This window comes from Rhagoletis zephyria, unplaced genomic scaffold (assembly GCF_001687245.7).
Source record: "Rhagoletis zephyria isolate East Lansing unplaced genomic scaffold, Rhagoletis_zephyria_1.1 Rzeph_scaffold_00155, whole genome shotgun sequence".
NCBI classification, from domain to species: Eukaryota; Metazoa; Arthropoda; class Insecta; order Diptera; family Tephritidae; genus Rhagoletis; species Rhagoletis zephyria.
The window spans coordinates 252,651-277,571 of NW_016157239.1; the positions used below are offsets into that span (position 1 = coordinate 252,651).

Here is a 24,921-nt window from a genome sequence, read left to right on the forward strand (position 1 = left end):
GCGAAAATTACATAGCAACAGTATGTGGCCAAAGTGGTCGCCACAGTGGAAACCGCAGTTGCCCTTTTTTCGGTTGGGTAGCCTCAAAAGAATATGTGAACACACTTGTTTACAAATGCGAAAATGTTTTTGTACAGATATTCAAATATGCGTGCGTGCAAATTCCTCCCAGAGTTGAGGGATTGCACAAGCAGTACACTTTCAAATGGACTCTGTGGCACATTAGTAATACTTGGTCTCCCTATTAGAGCAAACTTTCATATTCAGTGTTGGCATTTTGGTTATGTTAAGCTATGTGCTGTTGTTGTTGCTGTTATCAAATTTGTTCATTTTCGTTGTAACTTTTAGCTTTCAGTATGTTCACTTCATCGCAATGGTATCAGTGTCTAGGTTACTTTTATTTTGAATTTGCAGTAAATTGTAGAGTCTCTTTTGAGAATAAAAAAAAATACTCCTTTATTATTCAAAGGTACAGAAGTACGTACATATGTATGTATGTAGCTGTGTAACTTTTGAATAGACCACTGGGGTATGTATGTACATCTTTTCGCTGCAGTTGAAATTTTAATTTGCTTTCAAAATTGTTCGCTAACCACTTCATTGTATGGTACTCACTTGAAGTTGAGGGCTTCGAGTGCCCTTTTTGGTTTCAATATTTGATGCGTGTGGGAGTTTGAATTTTGTGGTAAGTTGCTGTGTTCATGGACATATGTTTCACATGTGTTTTATTTCGAAAAATTAATTGATGTTGTTATCGCTGTTGTTGTGCAGCGCTTGAAATTTATCGAGTTGACATTATACATTTTGTTGTTGGGTCACATAATTGAATGTCTTTGTTTACACTATCGTCAACAAGCCTAACAATTATTCTCATCGGTGACGTGGTACAACAGTGCGTATGAGTGTCGATGTTTCAATGTTGCTGTTGTATTTATGTATGTACATATGTATGATGCTCTTTCAGGTTTTGTTGCGGTTTTTCATTTAGTTACACATGGCATGTGGGTTATTAAAATGTTTACTGCCAAAAATATGGCCTTTATACAACTTCACTGACATTAATGCTTTTCTGAATTTAATTTGTTTCACCAATCAACTGTTGGTTGACTTAATTAATGGCTGAAAAAATATGTTTTCGTGTATTTGGCTTAACGCTCGGCCCTGAGTTTGTGGGTTTATTGGTGGGGTATTCTAACGATCGACAATCAATTAGATGGCATTTTCGTTGATTCTTATACAAAATGATATCATCTAGCTATGCGCGATACCTATACGATATTCAATATATCAATTTTATTGGGGAGTACATAGGCTAATTCGGACTTGGTATCTCTCTTCCATAGATCAAACAGATCCCAATGGCATCGCTCCCCCTGTTCTTCCCTACATATAACTTGCTTTCTCTATTAGCGATTGGTCATCTGATGCGATGAATCGCTTGTGGAGAGCGCTCATCGCAATCGCAGGCGCTGAACTGTCAAACAGTTAGTTTCACAGCTTGTTTTAACTTAGAATTTTTATAATGTTGTGCTTTCTATAAAATAAATGCTCAAAACAACGAGTAAGATTGTTTTGCGAATATAGTAATTTTCGTCATGCGGATTGTGCTAGTAAGCACCTTTTCAAATTAAATCTTCAGCGATGAAATGCCCAAGTACAAAGATTTCTCTGCTATGAGCATTTCGCTTGCGATGAAACTGACAGATCTCCTGCCATGGCTGTCCGAAAATGGTGGCAGCTATTAAGATCCAAGAATCTCTAGACATTTTTTAAGATGACTGTGTGGGTAGTGCACTTTGGTGGACAAATTATATTCTAAGGTTTGAAAGCCCTTCAGCATATTACGATTTCGGCGTAGTTTAATTACACATAATTCCCCTGTACATTTTCTGTACAATAAAACCATTGTACATTTTTGGCCATCGTCTTAACAAATTGGCCCTTCTTATGAGTTGCATTCGCCAAGATCGAAGATCGAATGTGAAATTTGTGTTGAGTAAAAAATTTTCAGTCGAACAGAATTTGGCTTTCGATGATGTACCGATGTACAATTTTTATTAATTTAATGCAGGTCTAACGTCATGAATACCAAGCACAAGCTCGAATTCCCGGTTTCACTTATGAAGGAAAATCTCAATACTCAGTTGGCACGATCTCTGAGAACAAAATCGTAGATCTGTTCATAATTTTAAAATATTTTAAATATATTTGGCTCGAGAGCATTGCTGCAGCAGGTTTTATGTAGATGCAAGAAGGTCAACAACTGCCACTTTAGATAGTCGGAAGTTTTTAAAAAATCTGTAGACGAATTTCTTAAAAATACGTATATTGTATGTCAAGATATATTCGAAAGACTACACTTAAACGTTTTCTAGTCCAGGCCAGTTTACTATGCGTTCATCCTCTGACGAGTGGACGAACCAGAACTCCGTTGTGCTCATTTTTACCAAGTTTTTATCAACTCGCTTTCTTTTTTCCTTCATGTTGATTTGCACAAATTTACATAAATATGTAAAAGCACACTCTTTAGTTTGCTCGATTTTGTCAACAAAGCTTCTCAGCGGTGAAAAATATACTATTGTGAACAAACTAAACGAGCGGAAGCAATATAATTTTATCTCTTGAAACTAAAAGTAGATTTAACATACTCTGTCAGACCCATTTTCAGAATAAGGCCTTGCAGACCTAAACAAAAAAATATAATTTCCGTAATGAAAAATGGTAGCAAGCCTTGCAAGCACTGACAAAGGAGCTTAGTTACGTCAACCAAATATGTTTTCCTCAACACATAACTTGGTTATAGTTACATTATTTGGTTATATTTACCAATTTTTTGCACCCGACGTCAACAGGTTTTTTTAATCTAAAATCCAATACCTCTGGATATTCTTTAGATAATCCTACTCCTCTTATCAATTAATTTAATTATTCTGGGCGAAAAGTTTTGGCTTTGGAGTTCAGTAAGAAAACTTCTGCGCGATGAAGCCGTGATAATAATATCAATTCCTGATAAGTCATCAAAATGCGCCCTCAGAAGTTTTGGTTACAGCCAATATACAAACCGACCATTAAATTCAAAATTATAGCTAGGAAACAAATTTAAGATATTTTTAGTATTGTCAATTCACACCAATAAAAAACCACTAACGATATCTCGGCACCAAAAAATTGTTTTCAAATTGTTGGCCTGTGTATATTTATTGCAGTGTACGAAAATAAACTATATTGTACGTTACTATTTCGTTTCGTTTATTACTTTAACAGTTCGGTACAATACGAAACAAAACGGCTGAGTTCACTTTGGCGATAGTACACTACAGTAGTTTAGTAGTTACAGACGAAACAACAAACGAAATGAATCGTGCAGGGAAAATATATTTATGTATGCACATATATGCAATAAACAAATACAAAACGAATGGCTGCAATGAATAAAAAAATAAAAATGTTTTTTAATTGAATTGGATATGAAAATTTACAGAAAAAATTCTTTTTCACGTAATTGAAACGTTTGCATACATATAAAACGTACCCTATGGTACAATTGTCACAAACGAAAAGCAAACGTTTCTCGTTGGGGAAAATGACAGTGAATCTTACAATTTGTTTCTGACTATTTACAAAACTGTACAAAACCACAAATGATATGATAATCGATGAGCAAATGGGAATTGTTTTGTACAGTTTATTTTCGTACCCTGATTTATTGACTATTTCGTCATCCATATTTCCGATATTCAATATATCGATATAATTTCAGTAGATATATTGGTATAGGATATCGTGAATTAAGAACATTTCGATACTGGTATATCGAGTTTTTATTGCCGCTACGCATCCCTAATCTCGTCTATTAGTAAAGGGGTACTCAGGCGTTAATGCGAAATGCAATTGCAACGATGCAAAATGTGAAATTGCAAAAACCTCGCATCACATAACTAATCGCCTTAAAATTCCCTGGAAAATCGCCTTATGTGAACACCGTTTTAACGAAAAATGAGTAAGGCGAAACAAGAATAGGGTTAGCGAACAGAGAGAAACACAACAGCTTTTTTTAAGTGGCTTAAAGCTTAAACAGACGGCAGCGTGGATCCCGATTAACTCGGTCTTAAACCCGATCAACTTGGTATAGGATATCGTGAATTAAGAACATTTCGATACTGGTATATCGAGTTTTTATTGCCGCTACGCATCCCTAATCTCGTCTATTAGTAAAGGGGTACTCAGGCGTTAATGCGAAATGCAATTGCAACGATGCAAAATGTGAAATTGCAAAAACCTCGCATCACATAACTAATCGCCTTAAAATTCCCTGGAAAATCGCCTTATGTGAACACCGTTTTAACGAAAAATGAGTAAGGCGAAACAAGAATAGGGTTAGCGAACAGAGAGAAACACAACAGCTTTTTTTTAAGTGGCTTAAAGCTTCAACAGACGGCGGCGTGGATCCCGATTAACTCGGTCTTAAACCGGATCAACTGCAGTTAATTCCCGAGTTGATCCGGATCAACGCAGCCGTCTGTTTATGCTTTTAGATCCTTAACAATGCTTCGGGTGTAACGGAAAATTTGTTCGATTGAGTACCATGTAATCGGCTAATCGAAAACGACGAATATCATATTTATTTATGTACATACATACATATAGAGGGCTTCTATTAAACAACCTCTATCTGCACTTTTCACAAAAATGAGATTCTGATATAAAAATCCACCTAAAGTGTCATCGGTTATATTAATGCTGACCTTGTATAAAGTGGAATTAACATCAGTGATGACAGGTAAGTCCAGATGGGATCTAATATCACAAAGTAGTTTTTGTGAAAATTGCAGATAGAGGGTATTGGATATTTATAAGCCCCGATACGTCGAAATGCAAGTAATTTTTAAGCATAAAAAAACCAAAACCGACTTCAATTCTCATACAAAAATTTAAGATTATCGTTAATTTCTTCACGATCCAATTATCGGATCTATACAAAATTAGTATGGGACCCCCTTTCCGCTGAAAAATGAATTATCGAAATCGGTTAAGGTGGTCCAAAGTTATACGGTAACATAAAAAAAAAACGACGAACTGATAGCCTCCTCCTTTTTGAAGTCAGTTAAAAATATGATTGATCCATTTGCTTTCACATACATCACCTTTTCAAATCAAATTTTGTTATCAATTCAAAAGCATTTAGAGCTACATATCGCACACCGTCTTCAAAAGAGCCACAACTCAAAATAATACGTTCGTCAGAAAATGCGAAAAACTATTTCGTAGAACATGCTAATCATATGGGCAAGGGCGACTTTACCTTAACAAATTATAACAAAAAATTGCTGCAGCTTTTGCTGAAAGGTAAATAAACGCTCTGTGTACATTTTTAGCGCATAATTTCAAAAATGCAAAATTTTGAGTTGTGACCCTTTGTGCTATATGTATACTACATGCATACATACATATATACATACATGCATACATACGTACATCATGGCGTATGAGTTATGATCAATTTATAATTCTATCCAGCGAAATGTGCATAAAACTGCAGCTTAAAACTGCCAATTGGAATGGAATGAAAATTTCTACAAGGATTATTTTAATACGCTCATCAACATAATGTTTCCTGCAATTAATTGTACTAACCCAACAAACATTTGGGTTTGAGCTTAACTTGAGGTTAAGTTGAGAACTAAGCTATTTCTCAAATCTCCAACTTCGTTTCTTAACAGTACCTCAGGTAGCGTTCTCAACAAAAAGGGCATTTTTCTTTGTATGATTTGTTTCTCAAATTAAGAAAATGTTAGTTCTCAACTTGTACTCCAATATAACTCTCCAATTGGTCTCAAACATATCATTTAAATACTGAAATTGAAATAGTGTAATACCTTATACCTTTTTGATTGAAACGACATACATGGACGAATTTAAATATTAATTTTTCATTTTATTACGCCTTTTGTATTATGTAGTTAATCAATATGGTATAGCAATAATTCGCTTCACAGTATACAGTCCGACAGTAATTTTTCCATTTGATTCACTTAGCGTTTTATTTTCTTTCAAGATTATTTTGAGAATACTTTGAGAAGATAATTTACTTTTTGTTGGTAATTTTCCTGTTTATATAGCTTTAGTTTTTGACTTAATAATTAAAAATTCGTTTCTCTTCCACTTTTTACGTATCTGAGCGTAGGTTAGAGATGAGTTGGAGAATGATGTTGGATATCAACTTCAGAACTATGAATTTCTCCAAGGTTAGAGAAATATTTTTTTGTGTTGATTGGGAATCGTCAAACGGCGAGGCAAATGCAACGATAACAACAATAACGAGCAATCTTACAAGTACCCGTACACAGCAATCACGCAATGTTTTCGCAACTCTTCACAGACACAAAAGTTATGTATGTTGACTTAGCCGCAGGCGACACTTGTGGTTTTGTATTCTTCTTTGTTCGTTGGCTGTTATTACTATACAGTATTATTATTATTGTTATTATTGTGCGCACATAATTTTTGACGCCAACAAGCGGAGAGTTTTATTCATTTCCACTTATAGTTTAACGAGCGCACTCACATGTGCTTTGTTGCATGCAACATAACAAATGTATGCAACTGCAATGACGCCAAAACTCTTTGCTGCTGTTGCATTTTAGTGATGTCGTTGTTGTTGTCGCTGTCAATTCATACTTGCCAACATGGCAAAGCCCGGACAACTGTTGACGTTTATCATAATTTATAATTTTTCATTTGCATATAAATTTCAGATGCGTTCGTGCATGTGACAACAGCAACTGTCGTTGAGCGCGGCGGCTAAAGTAAAGTCAGCCACACCAGATCGCATGCAACATGTATGTAAAGAACAAAGCGAGCAAGAGACTAAAGGCTCTGTTATGCATACTTGGCATTGCATGCACTGCTATACCATTTTTACGTAGAAATCAAAAACCAACAGACTTTTACGTATGTAATGCTGTGCGTTGGGTAACCGCTTACACGCGAAGCTCATTTAACAGATTCCTCATGTGACAACTCTCAAGCAATGCCAAGTATGCATAACAGAGCCTTATACTAGGTTCACATATAAGCAGATTATCCTCATTTTCGAGCTTAACACCCTAATCTGTAATTATAACAAGAGATTAGCCATATAAAATTCCTCCCTTGTTAATCTGTAATTATAAAATAATCTCAGATTTAACCGATATCTTTTCGGTGTCCATCCTAGTTATATCGATTGTTTTTGCGAAAGAGAGGAGAAATGCCAAATGTAAAAGTAAACAAAAATGTACGCTAGAAAGTAAAAGAGGTTTGTAAAGGTATTTTTAATAAAATGTTAAGTTAAAATATATTTATATTGCTTATTATGGCAGAAAAACGTGATCACGGTGGCACAGAAAAGAAACATAAATTTTCCTTGAGATGTGAGAATAACAAGCACAACAAATTTGACGGCTAATAATCTGAGATTTGCCTGTGTAAACGGGATGATTAAAAAACGAGCTTTGGTTGAGATAATATTGATATGTGAACATAGTTTTAACGCGGAAAGTAGGCGGAAGAGAGTACGGCGTGTGAAACGGGGGAGCAAGGGGGGCGGCAGTGCATGACTACTCATATGCGCACACATGAATAAATATGTACAATTTTTGCATTTGTGAGATGGCGCGCGAAATTTTATTATACGACAGCTGTTCCTGCCAACCAACGGTGAAGCTATGTTTCTACATACACACATATGTGCATATGTATGAATCCATAAATATATTTACGCAGTTGCTGCTTGCATATCGCTGTCGGGGTTTACTTAGGCTAGCAGTTGTTCTTACTGCTGTAGATGTTACTACTGCCTATGCTAGATTTGCTGCTGTATGTTGTTATTTGTTGCTTGCATAACGTAAACTCATTTTAGCATTTCTGCATTTGAATATTGCTGCCAGTGGCGTTGTCGCTGCCACCACTGCTATGACACTTACAGTTGTTGCCGCCTGAAGGAAACTGTCCGCTTGCTCTAAGCTGCCGTAATAAAATATTACCAGCAAAACGCTGAAAGTATGAGAACTGCCAGCTGAAATGTCATAACCTACGTTCCACAGTGTTTATTCTTGTTCCATTGCACAACGTCGGTTGATTGAGGTTATAGAGCACTATGATAACAGATTCAACCTTCAGTCGTTAATTTTGGAACTTTGTTGGATAATTTACTGCTTCATCTGGATTAGTCATACTATCCATTGATAAGAACGGATAAAATTAATTATCTAGAAATTACATTTTGAATTATGAAACTTGAATTATAAACATTGGTAATGACTTCGTCTTTCATCGTAGTGAAATAGGTGATGCTCTGCGGAAACGAATTCAATCTGGTGCGAACGTCGACTAATTAGTACTTATCCATTGCCAATCACCAACAATTTATTCGACAAAATTACAGGCAAACGTTGATATAATCGCTGTCGCTCGTTGTGGAATGGCAGGAAGCATGTGCTTATAGTCAATGTGCGTTTAAAATATCCCGTGATACTGCGGAGATCTTTCATAATCCGACCGAATGCTTCGAATTTTAACCCTTTGCAACCATAAGAACCATTTAAAATGCAAAAATTAAATAAAAAACCCCACATAAAAAGTGTGCCTTTTTTAATTTTCTTTACTCCACATTTGGCTGAAAAAAAAACAAAAAAAAATTCGCTAAAAAATCTATACAATCGCGCTCTACTAAAAAGTAAAAAACGGAAATGAGTAACAGTAAATTAATAAAAAACACTTAATTTTTTTGATGTAAAACTCAAAAGTCACTCAATAAATAATTTCAACATTTTATTTACAAGAAAAAAATAACATTTTGTTGATCTTTCACGATTATTGTTTTATTTTTATTAATGAAATAACAATTTTATGCTACTTTTTCGCCGAATACTATGTGATATCTGACAATTTCATATGCTAATGTATTTTTTGTCGCCTCAATATTTTATTTATGTACCATGCTACCATTTTTGTCATCCGCTAGTAATTCCATTTTTTATGTTTTTAAATGTTTCACTTTGAATTTTGACATTTTGAGATTTTTGCCGAATGCGACAAAAATATAAAGCGGCACAAGTAATCAATGTGTCCATTATAATAAAATAAAATGATGGAAGGACAGAAACCATAAAAATAGCATGGCACATCACAAAGTTAATGTTTTGTTAATTGAGTGTCGTCGTGGGACAAATAAATTTTGCATTTAACGATTGCCATATCACGATGAAGTTGATTTCGGGCTGAATGGAGCACATTCATATGCATGGGCACATATGTAAATGTACATATAAACATACATATGTACATATATATATATATATAGTAGCATAGAAACATGCAAATATTTTATCAAATAGTAGGAAGGCACTACCGCAATTTGATTTTAATAAAACGTTTATGAATAATATTTTAGACTGGTAAAATCAGTATTCATGCTTTTGAAAAAGAGCTTGAAATTAAACTGCTTTCTTTCGTTTTTGTTAATAAGACAAAAAAATATGATTAAATTAAATATACATACATATGTATTGATTTTGAATATTAATTGAACTAAATCCAAACAGTTTTTTTCTAATTAAACGGAAGTGATGTGTTTCTACAAAGTTATCTTTGTATACTATGTATGTTAGGCCGGGTCGATTTGTGGGGAGGCAAAAAAATCGCCCATTGCTCTATGAAAATCATATTCTAGGGATCAAAATAAGAAACTTTGCCGAAGGAACCATACCTCTATAACGAATTCTGATGTCCCCCAATTTGGGTCGAACTTTTGGGTAGGGGCAAATTTTGAAAAATCCCACTTTGACCCATTTAGAGTGCTCCAATCGAGTCCAAATGTATGACCGACCCCCACTAACTTTGGAGGCCCGACCCACCGATGCCAGTGGCACACCCCCTGGAACCCCCCTGGGGGTTCACCATACAAACATTTCAAAAAATCGCCGGTTTTGCACTTTACATGAAAAAATCAGCGAAATGCCTATGTTTTTTCTTTTTGGAGTTTATTTTTCTCTTTAGAAATTTATTTAGTCAGAACATATGTAAATGAAAAAATGAATTTAACTTAGTAATAGAAAAGAAATTAAAAAAAATATTTAGAAATTAGCGTTTTTACAACCCTTTTAAAACCAAGGCATCACTGTGATGCATTTGCATGTCGTAAACATAGTTGTGTGGGTTTTTTATTCAACCGTTTTAAAAAATGAAGGTATCACTGTGACACAATTGCAAATCGGAAAATTGCTTGTGTGCGTTTTTTAAGACACAGCTGCATGTCGTAAACTTACTTGTGTAGTTTTTTTATAGCACCTACTTAAGAAATGAAGGTTGTTTTTACAACCCTTTTTGTGGGTATTTTAAGGCACCTTCTTAAGAAATGCGCGTTTTTTGCAACCATTTTAACAATTAAGGTATCACTGGAATGCACCGCAACCCTTTTAAACAATGAAGGTATCACTGTGACACAATTGCAGATCGTAAAATTGCTTGTGTTGTTTTTTTAAGCCACCACAAGACACAGCAGGTAGAATTGAAATTACCATTTCATTCTTATTACCTCGTCTCGTAGACCATATATAACGCAACAGTTTTTGTGAATGCATTAAGTCGTTGTGAAGAACTCAAAGTGTGAAGTGCTAATTTCAGATAAAAAAATATTTCAAAAAAAATAATAAGTGAAGTGACCATTCCAAATCAAAAAGTTTACAATGAATCCACCATCCTCTACACCGCAAGATGAAGCAACTACATCAACAACTATCGAAAACCCAATGAGTCATATACCCAAGCATGATGTTACTGTTTTTGGTGTGTCTACTGATTTAACTGATCTTAATTTACCAACCCATCTGGATATCTTGAGATATTATTTTTACTTAAGCGAACGTGCTAAAACAGAACAAAAAAAGTTTTCCCATAAATCATTCACTATTCAAGTACAAGATAAGTTGATTGGAATTTGGGAAAAACTTGGTATGGAAATAATGCTGAAAAAAGGTGTATTTAATAAATTGAATAAATTGCTTGACAAGTATCAAGAGCAAATCAAGAGAAGAAACAACACCCAACAATTTACAGAGTATGTAAAATCTCTGGAAACAATTTTTTACATTGGAACATGTAAATGCGATTTGAAGGCAGCTCCATGTGCATGCGGCTGGGTTCCCGAACGCCTCAAAGAGTTCATGCACGATCAACATAATCAGAGAAGACTAACAATGGATGCATTTGTGATGGAAACTGAAGAGCAAGGAGCAACGTCTATGTCATCAATGCCAACATACCAAGATCCCGATGATTCAACATACGCACCGCCACCGGTTCAAGAAGATATGGATAGAAGCACAAGTTCACAATACACAGAGAGATACGATTGCTTTAACTTTGCCTTGGTATGTGACAGATTTGGTGTGCCTGACAGAGTAGCATCAGCATTGGGAACCGCTCTTTTGCAAGATTTTAAAATTAAAGATAAGCATGGGAAACCTCTCATCATGGATAAATCGAAAGTTCGCAGAGAAAAAGAGAAATGCAGACAAGAAGTGCTTCGCAAACGGTTAGATGATACCAATTTGTTAGCGTTTTCATTCGATGGCAGAAAAGATGATACTTTAACGATAGATAAAATTGATGAGAAGTATCATACTAGGATGGTAAAAGAACCTCATCTTGTTATTTTGAGAGAACCCAATTCTGAATTGATTGGTTACGTAAGACTGGAACATGAAACCGCTGAATACAAAACAACCAAATTAAATGGTTTTTTCAACGATAAAAATATATCACTGGATGCATTAATTGGAATATGCACTGACGGTGAGCCAACAAACACTGGCCCACACGGTGGAATTATACGACGATTCGAATTGCTGTTAAAAAGACCATTGCATTGGTTCGTTTGCCTTCTACACTTCAACGAACTTCCGTTTCGGCATTTGTTTGAAGCTTTGGATAAATCAACCAGCACTGGACCAAGATCGGCAACCGGAAAACTGAGCCGTCAAATCGAAACTTGTGAAACTCTTCCGGTAAGTTATTGCTATCACTCATTTATTATAATTGTCAACCATTTTTAATTATTTTATTATTATATATTTTCAGGTGGTGGACGGCTTCCAGAAAATTGAGTTGCAAAATATGCCCCCTGCTCCAGAAAAAATTGAATTTTCCACCGATTCGAAGTACTTATACGACATGGCCCATGCAATTTCTAGCGGCGTGGTTCCGGTGGATCTGGCTAACATCAAACCAGGGAAAATTGTACATTCTCGGTGGCTCACCAAGGCCGCTAGATTATTGCGATTATATGTGACAACGGAAAATCCAGATGCAAATTTAAGAATTCTGGTTGAATTTATAATTAAATGTTATGTGCCAATGTACTTCAATATCAAGTATTACAGCTCTGTCGTGTACGGCAGTGCATTATTTTTCAAGTTCATTGGTTGGTCACGATTTCTAGAACCTCGTTTACGCAAAATTGTCAATCAAGTAATTAAAGATAATTCATATTATGCGCATTCGGAAAATATCTTGTTATCAATGTTGTTTGATGATAGCAAAGAAAAGCGCGACTGTGCCATCAAGAAAATTCTACGCTATCGAACCGATGTTGACGAGCCAATGGAACTTAGAGTTTATAAAAAACCAGATATAAACTTTAATTGCACAAGTTATACGGAAATGATCAATTTGAATGATATAAATATCGTATTTGAACCACCATTCACGCGAAGCATTCCGTACGATACATTGAAAGAATATTTAAATCAAGATGATCCACCGTTTAATGATCCAAAAATTCCATCACACATACAAGGAACGGAACGACATGTTCAATTGCTAGCTAGCGTTTCCAAACGGGTTATACCGGAAAATGTAGAGGCTGTTATGGCGACGACATTAGAGAGCCGTGCGAAATTGCCCAGACTTGAAAGTAAAAAAGACTTCAAACAATAATTTTTTTTAGTTTCTTTTCTATAACTCACTTAAATTAATTTTTTCATTTACATATGTTCTGACTAAATAAATTTCTTAAGAGAAAAAATAGATATTATTATAAATAAATAATAAATATTATTATAAATAAATAAATAAAAATAAAGAAAAAACATAGCCATTTAGCTGATTTTTTCATGTAAAGGCCAAAAATGGTGATTTTTTGAAATGATTGTATGGGGAACCCCCCAGGGGAGTTCCAGGGGGTGTGCCACTGGCATGGGTGGATCGGCCGTCCAAAGTTAGTGGGGGTCGGTCATACATTTGGACTCGATTGGAGCACTCTAAATGGGTCAAAGTGGGATTTTTCAAAATTTGCCCCTACCCAAAAGTTCGACCCAAATTGGGGGACATCAGAATTCATACCTCTAGGTTCCTTCGGCAAAGTTTCTTATTTTGATCCCTAGAATACGATTTTCACAGAGCAATGAGCGATTTTTAAATCGACCCGCCCTAATGTATGTATATATGCACATATCATCCCGTTTCTGCCTTAACCTCTCATGCAATAGAGTTATTCTAGAGAGTGTCAGAAAAAATGTTTATTTTATTCCCCTGGAATCAAGTTTTGAATTTGAAAAAGCACTAAAACCCAAGAAAAATCTAGAAAAAAAACACCAAATTTTTATTAAAGTATTTAATTGACTTTGTATGCAATGAGGTTTCATGAACTATGTGATAGTTTAAATCTACAATGCAGTCTCTTATGATCTTGTGAACTAAAGGAATATAAAGGACTTTTCTGTCCGACCACTTAACACCATTTCCATTTTAATGTCTTATTTGAGCGTATTATCCACTGATATATAGTGGGAAAAATATTTTTGTATCAAAAAAGCTGTCTAATCTTCAAATCCCACCCGATTTCGACTATTCTCTTTTCTTCAAAAAATTCGTTAGATATTAATTTTAATGTTAGGAGATGCTGCTCCTTTTTTGAATGGTCGTAAAAAATATAACACATTCAGCCCAAACTAAAGGTATAACAATGGCGAATAACCGAATGTAATTTTGATATGATTGAAAGTGCTGCCACATATTTTGTTGATAAACATATGCTCTCTCGCTTATGGTTGCCATTGTGACATGATTTCGATTTTTGTAAAGTTTCATACAAAACTTACGATTGCTATACATTTTGCCCCTTTTTGTTAAGATTTACAGATTTGGTGTCTTCAAACTAAAACAAAAGCAAAAAAACGCACCAACCACGAAACTCTAAAATTTTCGCGTTTTGAATAAAGAAAAGCATTAATGAATACCACTATTAGTTTTCCCAAAAATTGTAGATACGTGGTTAAAGCAGAAACGGGACAATATATTTTATGCAAAAACTTTCAAGTGAGGTCTATCTTAATTTCCGTAGGATAAAACTGAAATACACGGGAATCTTTAAATAGTTGTATGCTCTATTCTCCAGTACTAATAGATGCGCCAATCATAAAAAAATTTCGTAAATGCAAGCAGGTGGGACACGAAGTGGTATATGGAACTAAAAACGCATTTAAGTTTTTAACATGTATCTACATATAAGCAAATATTACGAGTTTTTACTCCCCTATTCTGCAACTCTTTCATATTCGGATTTTGCTACGAATCGTAGAAACAGTATGCTGCAATCCGAATCGTATTTTCGAACTTTCGAAATTCGTAACAATGGCATGCCTAAAAACGAAGGAGTAAGCTTTTTTGCGTAATTTTGTACCAAAAAAATTCTGTGTCGGAGGCGAGATAAAAGATGTAAATCGATGTTTGTTTGCAGGAAATATTAGTTGTGTTCAGTTAAACAGATAAATTTGCCTTTCGCATATATATTTTTATCCACTGCTTTATATAAACGAGCAAACAAGAATCTTTGTTGCCCCTTATCGAGAAACTTGGGTCCGATTTAATTATTTGTACAATGATTTTCGGTTGTTGTCTCCAAACGCATAACCCGAATCCAAAAACTTTAAGATCACGTGTAATCAAAGGATTGTTAAAAGGTGACAGGTAATAAGGTCAATGGAAATAAGGTCAATTGACTTTATTTCCCACCCTGGGGCGAAATAAAGTCAATTGACTTTATTACCTTTTCAAAAGCGAAATAAAGTCAACAAAAATTTGGAAATAAAGTCATTGACGCTATTTCCTCATTCAAATGGAAATAGCGTCAACAATGCTTAAAGTATGTCGATTCATAGAAAAAAATGTTGTTCTTACAATAACCATTGCCCCGTAAGTGTTGCTTTTTAATAAAAAAGGTTATTGCCTAATCTTCAGTGTTGTGATATTAATCCACACACAATCATGAACTACCACCAATTGATTTTATTAAAAAAATTTAAATTACGAATATGTAAAAACACGATGCGAAAAACTAAACGCCTGCGCCCAGCTGGAATACGAGAAATATTTGAAGAAAGAGTGTAGAAATGATCCATAACTTGCAAAACATGTTTCGTTTCCACAAAAATAAAGCGAACACTATTAAATTGAAGAAACAGTCCATGTCCAAAAACCCCGGAGGAACACTGTGTTTAAAATTGCCATATTTTGAACGAATTCGGAATGTCTAAGGTGGAAAAGAAACCAACCTTTCTATAAGGAAAAATTATAATTATAGAAAAAGAATTTTCTTACACTGTCTCCGCCAGCAATTTGTGACGACATCATTTAAAAGCAGCTAAGGAGAATGACGACACTATTTATTAGATGGCACATTCAACGAGCCAATGTGCCAAAATGCGGGTATAAACAATTATTGATTATTAAATATTTTGAAACACAAATTTTATGCTTTTTTACTGCAGACAAGTTGTTGCCCCAAAACACAGCAGAAATCTTCCAATCAGGGCTGCCAACTATCCTTAGTTATGAGGTGCCATATTGAGGTTAAAAAACTGCCAAAATGTTCAAATAGAAAAATAAAAGTGCTAAAAAAGGTGTAATTCCTTTTAATCATTCACATTTAGCAATAAAATAAAGCTACAGTGCAATGATAAAATAAGATAAACCCGTTGAATAGCTTTTATAAATTATAAAATTTTAGTTGAGAAAAAGAAGTGCACGCAAAGGATTTCGCAAAAATATATTGAAATGTTATTTTTTTAACAAAAGTGCGTGGTGTGCGCGCCGGTCGCGAGGGTGTGGCGCGCTAACGCGGGTCGCCGCGAAGCTAAGCAAATTTAATGTTTGAAAGAGAAATAATGTCAATGGATTTTATTTCGTTTTTAAAAAGGTAATAATGTCAATTGACTTTATTTCGCACCAGGGTTGGCCGTGGGTTCTGCGCAAAAATACTGTGGATGGCGTAGCCGGAGTGATATGCACAAGAAGTGTTGTACACCTTTGACATGCGGAAGCCCCTCTTCTCCGGCAACACAGAAAGGAGAATTCTACCTAGTAAGGGTTATAATCCCTAAGCGCGGCCGGAGGCAGAAGCAAGCGCAACAGGTGGTGGACCTATACAAGTGCATGTTTTCAATGGCTTGGAAGAAGCTGTTATTGCATTAACTGGATTGCGAACCATTTCTTCAGTCATAGGAGGAGGTCTGGCTTGTAGTTCAGCAATTCAACCAGAAGCTGACATAGATGCGCCCATGGTTGCTATGCCCGACAGCTCCGCATATCTTTGTGAAATCATTCCCATAGCGCGCTCTTACTCCGCTGATATAATTGCAAATGCAATAGAATCGATCGTTTCCTTCAAAATATGTAAAATCAAACAATTTTACTATAAGTAAGCACTTAATGAGTGTTTTTTTAATTCCTTTCCACTTCGTTTTCCTTCATGCAGCTATCTTCGAAAAACAACTGATAGTTGGCAATGCTGCACATGTTTCCGCAAGGGTTGCAGCATGTGGATTTTTCGTTTTTCGTAGCATGGCTACGAATTACGAATTACGAAAATTCGGGTTCTAGAAAAAAGGGGTTAGTCTCACTTCCTTCCCAAAACGAAAAATAAAAAATAAACTTGCACATCGCAAAAAAGCCAAAAGAACATAAAATCTGAGCAAGACTGTGGATCCATGATCTACGTGTCAAATATAAGTAAAATACATCAAAAGTTCCATACTAAAATTTTTTTGTTTTCTTCGTAGCTATTTGATCTAACTTTACTGGGCTATATAGTAGAGGATCCGAATAAGGCACGACCTTCACCCAACTGTTTAATGGTTTAAATCTATTTTGTATGAAATTTTACGTGTTAGGAAATATTTCGCGAGTAGTTTGGCAGGTTATTTTTAAGTAAATATTCAAAAGTTATTATTTTTTTTATATTTTTCCCTCATTTGTTTAGTGAACAAATTGTGTACATATATACCAATCAATAGCATAAAGCCTATAGAATGAGGTAAACAGGTGATTGAAAATTACTGGTATTACCTGCTTGTTCATACCTGCCAACTCGATAGGTAGGTCAGGAAAGAAATATACAACCCAACGTGTTCACAATCTATAGGCTTATTCATGCAGAATAAAAAAATATAAATTTTTGAATATTTAATTTAAAATATCCTGGCCAGGATTTTTTCAGCCAAACCATTCGCAAAATATTTATTAACACGTTAAATTTCATACAAAATAGATTTCATCCATTGCACAGATGGTTTTAGGTCGTGCCTTATTCGGATCTTAGACTAATATTTTTTATTACATAATTAGATGCATTTTATTTTAACAACATTTTTATTAAAAATGGTTATACGATTTCATTGTCCAGTTGGCAAACCAAAGATAATGCACTTATTTAAAAACTTCTGTATCATTTCATAATCGAAACCCACAGTAGACAGTAAACCAATACCGTAGAGTAATAATAAGAACTGAACACTAGTCGTGTACAACGAGAGTTGTAAGCTCTTTAAAATCTTCTAAATTTATTTAAAAAACTAAATAATTTTTTATTTCTGTCGACAACAAGCATCCTCTCAAATCCTTTTAATATAAAGTCGGGTGGGGTTTAGTAGCGGGCTATTCCGCCCAAAGCGGTGACCCGATCCAAAAAAAATTCCACACACTTGTAGTCATGGGTCTACGCATTATTTTAACACTCACTTTTGTAAATTTTGGTCACTAATTTATTTACAAGTTTGAAATATGCCCCTTTTTATAAAATTCGGAAATTAGCGTACATTTATCACTCCTATTCTCCTTAAAGCAGCCACTTCACCAATACATTTTTGTATTCCTCTTCACTCTACACTTTACTCGATTAGTTATAACTTGCTTTACGACTTTAATATTAACCAATTAATCACAATTCATTAAATAAAAACACCTTCAAAATCACGCGTCTGACTTTGGTTGCATATGCAAATTAAATGGCGGAGTTCAACTGTCAAACTCCAAAATATGCAAAAGAATGAGCGACAAAATAACCCAGTAAGCATTAAAAATATACAAAGGTGTTCTCTGCAAAAGGTGTTCAGCTCCTTTTCTTCGCAAAACAGAAAGGAGAATTCTACTGCCTGAGGGTTATAATCCCTAAGTGCGGCCGAAGGCCGCCTACGCAGAAAGGTGTTCTCTGCAAAAGGTGTTCAGCCCCACTTCTTTGGCAACACATAAAGGAGAAAGCGGGGACTGCAACTTTCTAGTGGCAAGTGGTAGTATCAAAAACGATATGAGCGCTACTAAACATTTCCCATAAACTCTGCCGTAAATGTATACGGGGTGTCCCAGAACTCGACGTCAAGCCAAAACGGGGTGACAGGATTGGTTGTAACCCTCATGAGAAAAATCAGAAAAAACTCTATCCCATGCAGTTTGAAACTGTAACCATTTTTCGGTTACTGTGGTTAATTTTTATTATTTTTGTTCATTTAAACTTTGGAACCTTAACCCTAAATAACATTTCTAGAACCTAAGTCAAAAATAATGACACAATTGCTTCAAGTTTTCTAGAATTAAGACTATTTGTTAAACTATGAATTCAAAATTTTTATAATTTGTCGACTTTGAAAGGCCTTCCTTTAAAAAAAATGTACTAAAGTGCCTTGGGAAGCAGCGTTGCCAGAAATTTTTGGACGAACCGGCTAAGTTGGCAAATAAAACCGGCTGAAAACGGCTAAAATGTTTCAACTAAATTTCACATGATTTATTTAAATAAATCACGAGTAAAAAGACTATTTCTTGGAGAGAAGTTACAAATGCGAGCCGGAAAAAATTTGCAATTAGGAAAAACATATGATTGTGGCACAGGGTTTGATTTTTTGTCGACGATAATTTGAATAAACAAGTTCGTTAAATTTAAAAATTTACAAACTGGAGCGAATTTAAAATGAAAAGTGTAAGTTAATACTTGTTTACTTAATTAATTTAGTTAATTCCAATGATTTGAAAGGTACTCGGCAAAAAAAAAACTGTATTCTTAATCGGAATGCAATCTCAACCAGAGTCGATATAGTAAACCCGACAATTTGAGTCAATTAGCTTCAGTAGTAACTGATTTATCGCAGTTTTTATGTTTCTGTAAATTACCGTTATAAGAGAGGTGGGCTTGGTTATTGCCCGATTTCAAAGATTTTCAGCAGATTTCTTAGCTAGGCCCGAGTTTGGTAAGGTTTGGTGAAGCCACTACTGAGATACAGCATTTCATCATATGGGCGGGGTTTCGAAGTTACAGTCCGATTTCGCCCATTTTTAATACCAACCTACTTCGGGTAAAGAGAAACCAACATACCAAATTTCGTTGAGATATCTAAATTTTTACTCGAGTAAACACGGACGGACGGACGTCTCGTATACACGGACGGACGGACAGACTACATGGCTTAATCGACTTCTCTATTCATTCTGAGCATCTATGTATACATTTGTCTATATCTATATCGATTCGTTTTGGCTGTTAGAAAGAACCGTTATGTGAACAAAGTTAATATACCCTTGTGCATAGTGCGGGTATAACAAGTAGACATGAAAAAAGAAAGCATGTATTAAGATTTTAAATGTCGATTACATGATTTTATTTGGGCTGCAATAACACAAACAGCAGTAACGCAAATTTGCTTTATTTCACTTTTAAATGGGAATTAACACCAAAATCTGAGTTTTGCTAACAAATTTTGCTTCTTTCCCTGTATAATCCCGTCATGGCATGGAACAAACAAATGTTGCCATTCCTGTTCGCAACATATGTAACACAGAGAACATTGGTTTGAGTCTTATCTTCAGTTGAGATTTCTGCATTATCATCACTTGCTTCACTATCAGAACTATGGATTTCGTTTACGAAGACGAAGCGAACATCTAGTACGAAATAGTGATGTAACAATTAATTAAATTAAAATTAAATGTAAGTAAATACATACATGTTAACTTAATTAATTCTAATGATTTGAAAGGTACTCGGCAAAAAAAAAAGTGTATTCGTAATCGGAATGCAATCTCAACCAGAGTCGATATAGTAAACCCGACAAAGAAATTGAAACGTATGTTGAAGAAAGTCGGGGTGACAAGATATATACACGTAGATCCTGTTTTTGGCCCCTCTGAAAGAATTTCAAAAATTCTATACAAATTTCTTTTGTTTGAAATGCAACCGTGGACACTAGGTGGCAGAAAAACTTGCAAATTTGCGTTCGTACAGAAAATTGCAAGTTTCTCTACATGAAAGAGAATTTGGGAGCATTTTTTCTTACAATCTGATATTCTGAGTGATAATTCTCGCTGGATTTTTGACGAACAAACCTATTGTCTTCCCTACAAGGCCTTTTCAGACTGACCGATTCTCAATACACTCAAATAGAAACCTATACACATAAAAAACGCTGTAAAAGTTTCCCTTAAATTTTAGGGCAGTAAAACAACGACCTTAAGTTAACATCAACCGAGGCCATATGTTGACAAGGGATGCAAAATCACAGTTACACAAAAGAACTAGTCAGATTTTTCAGAAATCCTTTCAATTTTGATGTAAAATATGATGCCAAAAGACTGCAGATCTCCCATTTAGATGACCGGTCATATGACCGGCAGATGTCTCGTGGGATTCCAAGAGAGTTTTGCTTTACATAGAATTTTGTGCTCTTTTATTTTCATTTTGACTCACTTCAGTGTTGGTTCCTTTAATTAAAATAGGCAAATAGCAAAATCGGCTAAAAACGGCTAGTTTTTTCTGCAAAACGGCTAACAAATCGGCTGCCGGCTAAATCGAAATTTCTCCGGCTGTTTGCTATCGCAACCGGCTAAATCTAGCCGGAAAACGGCTAAAATGGCAACACTGTTGGGAAGCGCCATTAAAAGTTCGCGCATTTAATCTGGATTGTAAAATGGTACAATACTTGTTAGTTTCATACTAAAAAAAACGAGTAAAAAAATAAAAACCTCAAGTAACCCGATTTTTGCTCACCCTTTTTACTCAGTTCAAATGTTTTTTATTCGCACAAGCTCTTGGTAGGTTCTTAATTTTGATGAAAAATGATGAGAGATATGGATAGTGGACATCAGTGTTGCCGTTTTAGCCCTTTGGTGGCGAGATTTAGCTACCACATACTTTTTTTGGCCACATAAAGTTAAAATTGCCCCTAGCCCTTTTTTAGCCCTTTGGAGAATTTATTCATACTTGGCCATAAAAAGTTGTATATGTTTAATTTGATCTAATTTTTTTCATTTATTTAAGAGATGAATTTTTAAACTAAGAAAGACTGATATATATACATATATGTATTGTATGTTCTTTACGTTTTTATACATACATACTGTAAACGTGTTAGAGCGTTAACTTATATATTAACAATTTAACTATAGTTTAAAATAGATAAGTTTAAGGCCCTTAATATATTTAATTTGTTAAATGGCCCATCAAATCGATTGACCGTATATGTTCTTATGGTGTGATTGTACCAGCGGCTTGTGCGTCTTCAAAAACTATTTGTAAATTTTATGATTGTACCAGCCTGCTGGTCTCGTGAGTGGTGCAATTAGCTAAATTTTCTAAGTAAAAAGTATTTTGGCGGAAATTTCTTGCACTATATGGGTCAAAGCCGTGTTTGTGGAAGATTAAGTTCACAATATTTTTCGATCTTTCCTCGACCTCATTTATAAAGAAATAAATATTGTACCAGCATGCTGCTAAGTTACATGCTTCGAGCCTGATGGTACAACCAATTGATCGAGCCAGCAAGCTCGTGTCGTATATTTCCCCTTTTATACAAAAAGGTTCTTGGTTGGATAAAATATTAGCCTTTTTCCAGAGTTCATTGTTTTTCTATACCACTACTTATTGAAAATGTTTGCGTATATACTTATATGTATATGTATATGTAAGAAAAAAATTTTAGCTACCATTTTTAGCCACAACGACTTTTTTTAGCTCTTTTTTAGCCCTTTTTTTTAAGGAATTTGGCTAACACTCAAAAAGATTCGCGGCAACACTGGTGGACATGTTTGCCATGAGCGAGAGAGACTGATAGTGACGCCACGCAGTGAGACGGAGATGCGTCGTTTAAACGCGAGCGAATGAAACAGATACAGTCGCCATACCAAGCAAATGGCTACGCTACCAGTCAGACACAGTGTTGCCAGAACGTTTTGGGCCGACCGGCTAGATTGGCAAAAAAAAGCGGCTAAAAACGGCTAAAATGTTTTAGTGAAAATTCACATGCTTTATTTAAATAAATCGCAAGAAACGAAAGACCAGTTAACACCATTAATTTATATCGAGTGTATATTCCTCATCATCAAATTAATCACTATTGTATATATCACCTGAATTCATTAATTTTAAGAGATCGTCATCTACAGTAAAATTATGGCAGCATTTTTCTTCACGTTTTAAACCGTATCTTATATACAAAATAGCGTTTAACGTTTTAACGCACATTGGATTTCTTTGCTTAGTTTTTATTATATTCATTGAACTAAATATTCGCTCTACTTCTGCATTACTTATAGGCAAAACAAGAAAACTAAAAACTAGGTTGCAAAGGTCAGCAAAAGGGTTTTCTCCTAGGGCATTTCGAAATTGATAAACTTCGGCCCAAAATTTTACAGTTGAGTCTAAATTACTCCAGGTATGTAACGTTAACCGTTGCCATTGATTGTTATTTCGTCGGCATTATATTTGTGTTTTTGTTGCTGTAGTTGAACAAATACTTTTGGTTTAATTACTCTTAATGCATTTCCAACCGAAAAAATTCAATTTTTTTAGTGTGGCAATATTTGTAGGCAGGCGTTGGCGTAATTCCTTTATTAAAGTGATAATAAAATAGCGACCATTTTCTCGAATTATTTTCTCGGCTTCGTGGTCAAAAGCGTTTGTGCTTACTTTTGTTTTTAAATACTCTTCAAAACTGTGATAAAACTGAGGAAATGGAGCAAGGTATGGTTCCAACGGGGAGCAATAGGATCAAATGTGTCCGCGCTAATAACCACTAGGGAGCATAGATGCGAAAGTAAAACATTGAGTTCATTAAAAATCTTCATTGGGTCTGCATTATTGCTTTCGAACAACTTGTTTACTTTTTGCACCTGAAAATTAGGCAAATAGTAAAATTGGCTAAAAACGGCTAACTTTTTTTTACAAACCGGCTAACAAATCGGCTGCCGGCTAGATCGAATTTTCTCCGGCTAGTTGCTATCAAAACCGGCTAAATCTAGCCGGAAAACGGCTAAAATGGCAACGCTGGTCAGACACCAGTCTGACGCTGTAACGGCAACACTGCAGTTAGTACGTTTCGCTCATTCATCTACAGCGCACCTTTCCGTATTCGCTTGTGTTAATTTAGCACTGACGACTTTGGCTTTTTGGACTTGGATTTTTGTGAATTGGACTTGTTGATTACATACCGGCTACTTTGGCTTCTCTCTTCTGGAATTGGACTTTTGTGTTAGCATCCTTGTTATCAACCATGCCTACGCGCTACACTTCACAAGAATATGCGAACATGCACCTCATTTATGGAGAATGCAGATGCAACGCAAGTGCCGTCGCTACACTTTATCGGGAAAGATATCCAAATTTAGAGCGCTATCCGGATCACCGCGGTTTGTTAATGTGCACCGTTCACTCACAGACGGCGGCCATTTGCCGAATCAAATACGGGCTGGAGGTAGAGCCCGCTTTCCTTACGGGGAAGAAGTGTTGCAAGAGGTCGCAGATTTCCGTTCGTGGAAAGAGCCGAAATGCATCCGTTTCACGTACAACGAGTTCAAAGTCTTCTTCCTCGAGATTTACCTGAAAGGATTTCATTTTGTAGAACAACGCTACAGAGGCATAATGAAAATCCATAATTCATTCAAAAAATTCTCTGGTCAGATGAATCTACATTTAAAAAAGATGGTTACATAAATTGACACAATTTTCACGAGTGGCATGTGGCGAATCCAGATTTAATGCGAGAAGACAGATCCCAGTATCGCTTTAAAGTAAACATGTGGAACGGAATTTTAAACGGCAAAATTATTGGGCCTTTAGACCTCCCTGAGAACTTGAATGGCACGTATTACCTACATTTTTTGCGAGAAAATTTACCAACTTTTTTAGAGGACATACCACTAACAGATCGTCGCCACATGTGGTATCAACAAGATGGCTGCCCAGCGCATTACGCAGTGTAAGTAAGAGATTTCCTTGACCAGGAATATCCGGGGAGGTGGATTGGACGTTCAGGCACTATCTCGCGGCCAGCCCGTTCCCCAGATTTAAATCCCCTGTTTTTGGCGCGTTCTCAAAGAAAAAGTTTATTCAAAGCCTATTGAGAGCGTAGCCGAGCTGCGTGAACGAATTTTTCAAGCTGCTGAGGACATCCACTCTCGAGGATACGCCCGGCTAATAACTAGATCTTTTTTAAGAAGATGTAGGGCGTGTATTGAGGCTGATGGTAAACAATTTGAACTTTTATTGTAATAAAAAATTTTATTTCCCTATCTGACCTTTATTCCAATAAACCTAAACTCAAGGCGAATTAATATAAGGTGGTG

General features: G+C 35.4%; 1 protein-coding gene across 1 annotated transcript; it reads left to right on the forward strand.

The window, feature by feature from the left end:
- The first annotated feature begins 10,283 nt into the window (after window positions 1-10,283).
- Window positions 10,284-13,023, forward strand: LOC108354528 (uncharacterized). Its single transcript, XM_017605710.1, has 2 exons — window positions 10,284-12,047; window positions 12,121-13,023. Exons 1-2 carry the CDS (start codon window positions 10,728-10,730, stop codon window positions 12,976-12,978), a joined length of 2,178 nt encoding a protein of 725 aa, XP_017461199.1. The 5' UTR covers window positions 10,284-10,727; the 3' UTR covers window positions 12,979-13,023.
- The last annotated feature ends 11,898 nt before the right edge of the window (window positions 13,024-24,921 follow it).